The sequence below is a fragment of the Chiloscyllium plagiosum genome, unplaced genomic scaffold (genome assembly GCF_037043375.1).
Source record: "Chiloscyllium plagiosum isolate Xiang-an unplaced genomic scaffold, Cpla_swu_hap1 HiC_scaffold_34, whole genome shotgun sequence".
NCBI classification, from domain to species: Eukaryota; Metazoa; Chordata; class Chondrichthyes; order Orectolobiformes; family Hemiscylliidae; genus Chiloscyllium; species Chiloscyllium plagiosum.
Window position 1 is genome coordinate 11,545,898 of NW_028270172.1, and position 9,288 is coordinate 11,555,185.

Genomic DNA, 9,288 nt, shown 5'->3' on the forward strand with positions numbered 1-9,288 from the left:
TACAGAAAACTTGTTAAAACAAAAATTAAATTTTTTTTGCTTTTGTATGCATGATGAAAACTTACATTGCACATTTTGGACAGCAGCAATCGCAACTGGCTGGGGAATCTAAAACACAGGGACAGCCATTTAAGACTGAAGAAGATATTTCTTCACTCAAAGACAGAGGGATCCTCACCCTCTTGAAGTGTTGGAGGGATCAGTGACCGGGGTACAGATTTAAGGGAAGGGGTCAAAGGTAGAATGTGAGAAAAAGCTTTTTCACCCAGAGGGTGGAGGGAATCTGGAATCACGGCCTGTAGTGGTGGGAGAGGCAGAAACCCTCATCACATTTTAGAAGTATTTAGATGTACACTTGCGATGTGAAGGGATACTAGGTCATGGGATTAGTACAGTGAGGTGGCTGTTTGTGACCAGCACAGACTCAATGGGCCAAAGGGTCTTTTTCAGTGTTGACGATCTCTATGACTCAAAGAAGATTATGAATCTTTGGAATTCTCTGACTCAGCGAGCTGCTCAGTTATTGACCAAATACACACAAGACAAAATGTTAATAGATTTTTTTGGCAGTAAGAGAATTAAAGGCATGGGGAAAATGCCAGGAAGTGAAAGATGATGATTAAGGATGATCCTGTTGAATGCTAGAATGGGCTCAAAAGAGACAAATGGCCTTATTCAATTCTTATTTTTTATCTTTACATTCATGCATTAATTTGCTTCAATTCAAATAAGGAAATTAGCAGTCAAAGTCTGACAGCAGGAATTTAAAAAGGAGGTCCTTGAGAGTAGTAATATCTGGATTACTCCCAGTGCTACGAGCTAGTGAGGGCAGGAATAGGAGGATAGAGCAGACGAATGCATGGCTGAGGAGCTGGTGTATGGGAGTAGGATTCACATTTGTGGATCGTTGGCATCTCTTCTGGGCTGGAAGTGACCTGTACAAGAAGGATGGATTGCACCTGAATTGGAAGGGAACTAATATACTGGCAGGGAGATTTGCTAGAGCTGCTTAGGAGGATTTAAACTAGTAAGGTGAGGGGGACCCAGGGAGGTAGTGAGGAAAGAGATCGATCTGAGACTCGTACAGTTGAGAACAGAAGCAAGTCAAACAGTCAGGGGCAGGCAGGGACAAAGCAGAGAATAAGGCAGGTAAAAACAATGACTGCAGATGCTGGAAACCAGATTCTGGATTAGTGGTGCTGGAAAAGCACAGCAGTTCAGGCAGCATCCGAGGAGCAGGAAAATCGACACTTCAGGCAAAAGCCCTTCATCAGGATGCTGCCTGAACTGCTGTGCTCTTCCAGCGCCACTAATCCAGAATCAAAGAGTAAGGCAGGACTGATAAATTAAACTGCATTTATTTCAATGCAAGGGGCCTAACAGGGAAGGCAGATGAACTCAGGGCATGGTTAGGAACTTGGGACTGGGATATCATAGCAATTACAGAAACATGGCTCAGGGATGGGCAGGACTAGCAGCTTAATATTCCAGGATACAAATGCTACAGGAAGGACAGAAAGAGAGGCAAGAGAGGAGGGGGAGTGGCATTTTTGATAAGGGATAGCATTACAGGTGTGCTGAGGGAGGATATTCCTGGAAATACATCCAGGGAAGTTAGTTGGGTGGAACTGAGAAATTAGAAAGTGATGATCACCTTATTGGGATTGTATTATAGACCTCCTAATAGTCAGAGGGAAATTGAGAAACAAATTTGTAAGGAGATCTCAGTTGTCTGTAAGAATAATAGGGTGGTTATGGTAGGGGATTTTAACCTTCCAAACATAGACTGGGACTGCCATAGTGTTAAGGGTTTAGATGGAGAGGAATTTGTTAAGTGTGTACAAGAAAGTTTTCTGATTCAGTGTGTGGATGTACCTACGAGAGAAGGTGCAAAACCTGACCTACTCTTGGGAAATAAGGCAGAGCAGGTGGCTGAGGTGTCAGTGGGGGAGCACTTTGGGGCCAGTGATCATAATTCTATTAGTTTTAAAATAGTGATGGAAAAGGATAGACCAGATCTAAAAGTTGAAGCTCGAAATTGGAGAAAGGGCAATTTTGACAGTATTAGACTAGAACTTTCAAAAGATGATTGGGGTCAGATGTTCGCAGGTAAAGGGACAGCTGGAAAATGGGAAGCCTTCAGAAATGAGATAACAAGAATCCAGAGAGAGTATTTTTCTGTTAGGGTGAAAGGAAAGGCTGGTAGGTATAGGGAATGCTAGATGACTAAGAAATTGAGGGTTTGGTTAGGAAAAAGAAGGAAGCATATGTAAGGTATAGACAGGATAGATCGAGTGAATCCTTAGAAGAGTTTAAAGGCAGTAGGAGTATACTTAAGAGGGAAATCAGGAGGGCAAAAAGGGGACATGAGATAGCTTTGGCAAATAGAGTTAAGGAGAATCCAAAAGGGTTTTTACAAATACATAAAGGACAAAAGGTAACTAGGAGAGAATAGGGTCCCTCAAAGATCAGCAAGGCGGCATTTGTAAGGAGCCGCAGAAAATGGGGGAGATACTAAACAAGTATTTTGCATCAGTATTTACTGTGGAAAAGGATATGGAGGATGTAGAGTGGAGGGAAATAGATGTTGACATCTTGAAAAATGCCCATATTACAGAGGAGGAAGTGCCGGATGTCTTGAAACACATAAAAGTGGATAAATCCCCTGGACCCGCATGGTGGCACAGTGGCTCAGTGGTTAGCACTGCTGCCTCACAGCGCCAGAGACCCAGGTTCAATTCCTGCCTCAGGCAACTGACTGTGTGGAGTTTGCACGTTCTCCCCGAGTCTGCGTGGGTTTCCTCCAGGTGCTCCGGTTTCCTCCCACAGTCCAAAGATGTGCAGGTCAGGTGAATTGGCCATGCTAAAATTGCCCATAGTGTTAGGTAAGGGGTAAATGTAGGGGTATGGGTGGGTTGCGCTTCGGCGGGGCGGTGTGAACTTGTTGGGCCGAAGGGCTTGTTTCCACACTGTAAGCAATCTAATCTAATCTAATTTAAGTGTACCGAGAACTCTGTGGGACACGAGGGAAGTGATTGCTGGGCCTCTTGCTGAGATATTTGTATCATCAATAGTCACAGGTGAGGTGTTGAAAGACTGGAGGTTGGCTAACTTAGTGTCACTGTTTAAGAAGGGTGGTAAGGACAAGTCAGGGAACTACAGACCAGTGAGCCTAGCGTGGATGGTGGGCAAGCTGTTGGAGGGAACAGGATGTACATGTTTTTGGAAAGGCAAGAACTGATTAGTGATAGTCAACATGGCTTTGTGTGTGGGAAATCATGTCTCACAAACTTGATTGAGTTTTTTGAAGTAACAAAGAAGATTGAGGAGGGCAGAGCAGTAGATGTGATCTATATGGACTTCAGTAAGGCGTTCGACAAAGTTCCCCATGGGAAACTGGTGAGCAAGTTTAGATGTCAGGGAATACAGGAAGAACCAGCCATTTGGATACAGAACTGGCTCAAAGGTAGAAGACAGAGGGTGGTGGTGGAGGGTTGTTTTTCAGACTGGAGGCCTGTGACCAATGGAGTGCCACAAGGATCGGTGCTGGGACCACTACTTTTCATCATTAATATAAATGATTTGGATGTGACCATAAGAGGTATAGTTAGTAAGTTTGCAGATGACACCAAATTTGGAGGTGTGGTGGACAGCGGAGGTTACCTCAGATTACAACAGGATCTGGACCAGATGGGCCAATGGGCTGAGAAGTGGCAGATGGAATTTAATTCAAATAAATGTGAGGTAAAAGCATTTTGGGAAAGCAAATCTTAGCAGGACCTATACATGTAATGGTCAGGTCTGTAGGTGTGTTGCTGAACAAAGAGACCTTGGAGTGCAGGTTCATAGCTCCTTGAAAGTGGAGTCGATGGTGAAGAAGTTGTTTGATATGCTTTCCTTTATTGGTCAGAGTATTGAGTACAGGAGTTGGGAGGTCATGTTTCAGCCGTACAGGACATTGGTTAGGCCACTGTTGGAATATTGCGTACAATTCTGGTCTCCTTCCTATCGGAAAGATGTTGTGAAACCTGAAAGGGTTCAGAAACGATTTACAAGAATGTTGCCAGGGTTGGAGGATCTGAGCTACAGAGAGAGGCTGAACAGGCTGGGGCTGTTTTCCCTGGAGTGACAGAGGCTGAGGAGTGACCTCAGAGGTTTATAAAATCAGGAGGGGCAAGGATAGGATAAATAGACAGTATTTCCTCCGGGGTGGAGGAGTCTACAACTAGAGGGCATAGGTTTAGGGTGAGAGGGGAAAGATATAAAAGAGACCTTAGGGGCAGCCTTTTCACACAGAGAGTGGTACGTGTATGGAATGAGCTGCCAGAGGAAATGGTGGAGGCTAATATTGCAATATTTAGAAGGCATTTGGATGGGTATATCAATAGGAAGGGTTTGGAGGGATATGGGCCAGGTATTGGTAGGTGGGACTCGATTGGTTTGGGATATCTTGTTATCATTGGGTCTGTTTCCATACTGTACATCTCTATGACTCCATTTGACAATGTCCTGGAAACCAGCTGCCTCCTCATTCGAAACATCTGTAAATAACTAAATAAAACTAGTCTGAAAAATTCGAACGACACAATTCAAAAACAGGAGACCAGAGTGCACAGCCAGGCCAATGCATTCTGGGGTCTCAGACAAAATAACCTGCACCCCTCAATATATTACTGCCCTGTCACACACTACGCACTCATGATGGCTGGTCAGACTTTGGTCACAACTTCACTTCCCTGCCTACACCCCTCCCCAATATCCTTGGATACCCCTTTTATCAATCCAACCCTTAAAAAATTCAACACCTCAGCAATTATTGCTCCCTCAGGAAGACAGCCTCATGACCCCCAGGGAAAATATTTGTCTACATCATAGTGCAGAATGAGAGGTCCCTTATTTTTAAACTGCATCCATAACTTCACAAATGAATTTCTCTCTGTTTATTCTATTTGATCTGCTTTCTTTTGCTAAACAAACTTGATTTTATTGTTAATACCAGATCAGCTGCATTGCACACTTACTCTTTCATGGGGTGTGGGTGTTTCTGGTTAGGACTACATTTATTGCTCATCCTTAATTGCCCAGAGGGCAGTTATAAGTCAACCAACAGATAAGGATGGCAGATTTCCTCCCTTAAGAAGGATATCAGAGACCCGGACAGAAAAACAACAGGAAAAAAAAACCTAACAATCCAGATTTCAGTCTGGATTCTGACTTGTCCAATAAGAACATCGACTGGGATCATTAAATCAGACATGCAATGGTCACTGACATTCCTCCTTATTCACTTCTCATTTAATTCCAGTGGTCACTTACCATCAAAATTTATTTCCTCTTTCTTTACATATCGGCCACTTGATGGTAAACGAAAAGTTTTCCCCTTGATGAGCCCTTGCACAAGGAGTTTGTGAAAAGGTTCCCTGTATGAAAGGAGCAGAGAAGGGAAAAAGCATAGATTATGCAAAGGAAACTTAACACATGATCAAATCATGGCAAGAGATTATTGCAGCAATGTCTGAAACAGAAAGAGACAGCAAAACAGACTCTAGGGAAAAGTTGGGAAAAGCCAGTTTGGGAATGAATTTAAAGCTAAGCTTTGTAACACTGGAATAGCAAAGAAAGATCAGAATCAGAACAAATTAAATTTAAAAGGAATCAAAGAACAGAGTCACAGGATGATTTCAGCACAGGGGAGGCCAGTTGGCCTATCATGTCCATCCTGACCCGTTGCAAGAGCAAATGAGCCAGTTCCACTTCCATATCTATGCACAGTAGCCCTGCAAATTTCTTTTATTCAGATAATTATCCAAATTCCCTTTGATTGAGTTTGCCTCCATTGCAATCCAGATCCTAATTATTCAAGTTGTAACAAATTTCTCCTTCTGTTACTTATGGTTTTTTGGTCCAATTGCCTTCAATTCTGTTCCCACAGCCAATAGGAAGAGTTTCTCCCCATCTACTCTGTCCAGAGCCGCCCTCATTTCAAAGAGCGAGTAGCAAAGAACTTGTTTCCTCTTCACTCACCCTTCACACTTCTCTTTACAGCGTATCCACCAGCATCTAAATTCTCCATGAGCCAATCTCCTTGTTTTGGCCATGCCAGGGAGAGGAGCATTTCGTTTTCAGTGTGGAAGCAAGAAATTAATTATGTCAAACTATTTGCACTATCTGAATGCACACAGGTACAGGAAAAGTTACATGTCACGCTGCTTAGGAAAGATCATGGGATCATAAGAATGGACAAAGGATGCACCAATTTAAATGAATTCATTATCTTCACTTCAGATAATGCAGAATGTGACAGGAGATGCTCACAAATAGAACCTGGTTCTGCCATGATTTTTCCTGGGTAAATCTGTATGCACAACCCCTTCTTTTAAGCCCACAGGCCTTAGTAGTAGTGAATGGTGAAGATTTAACTGCTTATAAGTCTTCGGCTGTAGCGAGGAGTACTTTATTAAGTAATAGTAAGATAACAGATTACATTAGTTCAGGACAGGTCACCAACAACAAAACAAGCTAAGAGCGTTCCTTGTTACCCAAGAGGTAGCTGCTAGGTATAAGGTATATATTAGATTGTAGAACTGTCAAACAGACATTAATCTGGAACGAACTAGCTCCTCTCAGACACATTAATTTATAAATTGGTGGGTAGAGCTATTCCAAAGATTAACTCCTTCAGGTCAGCCTGCCCTACACAACATAGCACTCCCTCAGTACTGCACTTCAGCATGAGTTTTTCCTTCACTTCTCTGCAGCGAGTCTGTGTTGGGCATTGGCAAGACCACACCTGCAACGCTGCATCCAGTTTGTCTCCGTACTTTAGGAGGTACATACTTGTATTGAACACAGTTCAGAGAAGGTTCACCAAATTGATTCCTGAGACACAAGGGTCTGTGTTATGAGGAAAGGTTGAGCAGGGTGGACCTATACTTGTTGGAGTTCAGAAAAGTAAGAGTTGATCCTGTTTAAACATACAAGGTGCTGAGGGGGCTTGACATTGTGGATGCTGGAAGAATGTTTACCCTCTGGGCAACCAAGAATAGGGGATAGGGGGAGGCACAGTTTCCAAACAAGGAGTCTCCCTTTTCCCATTGAGACAATGAGGAACTTCTCTCAGGAGCTCATTAATTTTTAGAATTAACTACTCCCAAAGAGCAATGGGGCCTAGGTTATTGAATATATTAATCAAGCTGAGTTAGACAGGATTCTGACTGACATGAAAGTCAAGGGTCATGTGGGCATATAAAGCAATGCAGAGTTCGGGTCACATTTAGATGAACCATGATCTTATCAGTGGGGGAGCAGGCTCAAAGAGCCAAGTGATCTACTCCTGCTCCTATTTCTTATGACCCTGTGACCTTACGAGTGGGGGTCCTCTGACTCAGAGGCACAAATATCTTTACTGGGTACTCCTTCATGCACACTGTGCCAAGGAGAACAATTTTCATTGCCCTTTTACCTTCCCACAGACTGAGTGCTCCAATGCAGCGAGGTCACTAACCTAACTAAACACAAGCTAAAAGCTCACCCCTCAACTCACGCACAACAGCTCGAGCAGGAGGTAGGAAACAGTCAGTGTGTTCGGTGACTGGTCTTTGAAAAATAAAGTGGTCTACATAATTAATTTGAGAAACATTGCCATGAAAAGGCATGACAGCAAGTGTACTTTATAATCAAATGCAAGCTTATTCAGCAGGTAATCATCACTCAACTGGTCCCATGATCAACAATGTCTTTTAATTTTATAAAAAGATTGTAGGGGGTATTGTCAAAAACCTGGTAAATATGTCCACCGGAGTCAGCGGAAATATCCACACTCAGGTCATTTTCTGATGTAGATCATTATGAAGTTTGAGATATTGCAGTGACAAACTTCTCCCACTAGAGGACCCTTCAGTATGTGTGCAGCTCACTTTCACCTTCTGCGGTCAGGGAGCTGGAACTGTAGCTAGTGCAGTCCTGATTGGATAATCGCGCTTTTCGTCTATATAATCCAATTGTAGCAGCCCTCAGCAAAATAAATGATCCACCCACACTTTCATCCATTAAAAAGTCATGAAGGTCAAGTCAAGTTAGCCTGCATGACGACAGGGTTACTACAACATGTTAAACTGTGTCACAACTGTGGGAAAGCACATCTTCTGTTATACATTTGATTTGATTAATTGTTGTCATCTGTACCTAAGTACAGTGAAAGGTTTTGTTTTGCCTGCAGGACAGGCAGATCATTACATACAAAGACATGCACATCATTGACAGAGTGAGGCCTACAAGGTTACAGCTGCACAGGAGTTGCACAAAGCAAGATCAACATTAGATTTGAAATTAGAGAGGCTATATTTCTTCAGAATAAGCTGGGAGGTGGTGGCATAATGGTATTGTCACTAGACTAGGAAGTCCGGAGTTAAAATAATAATTACAACTGCAATTACAAGTCTTATGATGAATGAGATATCACTGTTAATTGTCATGAAAATCTATCTGGTTCACTAATGTCCTTTAGGGAAGGAAATCTGTCATCCTTACCTGGACTGACTATATGTAACTCCAGAGCCATAGCAAATGTGGAGGATTCTAAACTGCCCTCTGAAACAGACTAACAGGGGACTCAGTTCAATGGCAAATAGGGACAGCCAATATATGCTGGCCTGTAATTCTGTGAATAATTAGCAATTTTTTAAAAAAAAAACAAGTTGGATGTCTTCCATCAGTCATGCCTGGGCATTACATAGACAGACAACATGACCAAAAAAAAGTGTCAAGAGGATTGGTCATGTAAATACATTGGAAACAGTTCAGAGAAAGTTTATAAGACTAATATATGGAATAGGAAGGTATCTTATGAGAAAAAGTTCAAGAAGTTACTTCATGCTCATCGCACAAAGTGCTCTGACACATCTGTGTGCGCGCTGTCCTGAGTCAAGAAAGATTGTGATGGTCAAAGAGGAGTAGGAGGTGATTTTATTGAAATCTCATGGTCTCAACAGGGTGAACATGAAGAGGATTTTTCTTCCTATGGGAAAATATAGAATTTGGAGGTCACCTTTTAAAAATAGGGAGTCACCCAGTCAGACAGAGATGAGGGGAAATATTTTCTTACAAAGTGTTGGATGTCTTTGGAACTTTCCTTGAAAAGTGGTGGAAGCAGAGTCGTTGAATATCTTTGAGGCAGGGATTGATAGATTCTCTATCAGCTGAGATGTGAAAGGTTAACCCACAGGAATGGGAGTACTCGGGTCAGCCATAATCTTATTGAATGGCAGAGCAGGCTCGAGGGGCTGAGTG

General features: G+C 42.6%; 1 protein-coding gene across 4 annotated transcripts in view; it reads right to left on the reverse strand.

The window, feature by feature from the left end:
• lars2 (leucyl-tRNA synthetase 2, mitochondrial) overlaps nucleotides 1-9,288 on the reverse strand; it is a 116,153-nt gene that overhangs the window by 40,207 nt on the left and 66,658 nt on the right. For all 4 annotated transcript variants that reach the window (XM_043719579.2, XM_043719580.2, XM_087978485.1 and 1 more), the window contains one exon: nucleotides 5,317-5,420. In XM_043719579.2, the coding sequence (XP_043575514.2) occupies nucleotides 5,317-5,420 (104 nt within the window). The remainder of the gene's footprint in view (nucleotides 1-5,316; nucleotides 5,421-9,288) is intronic.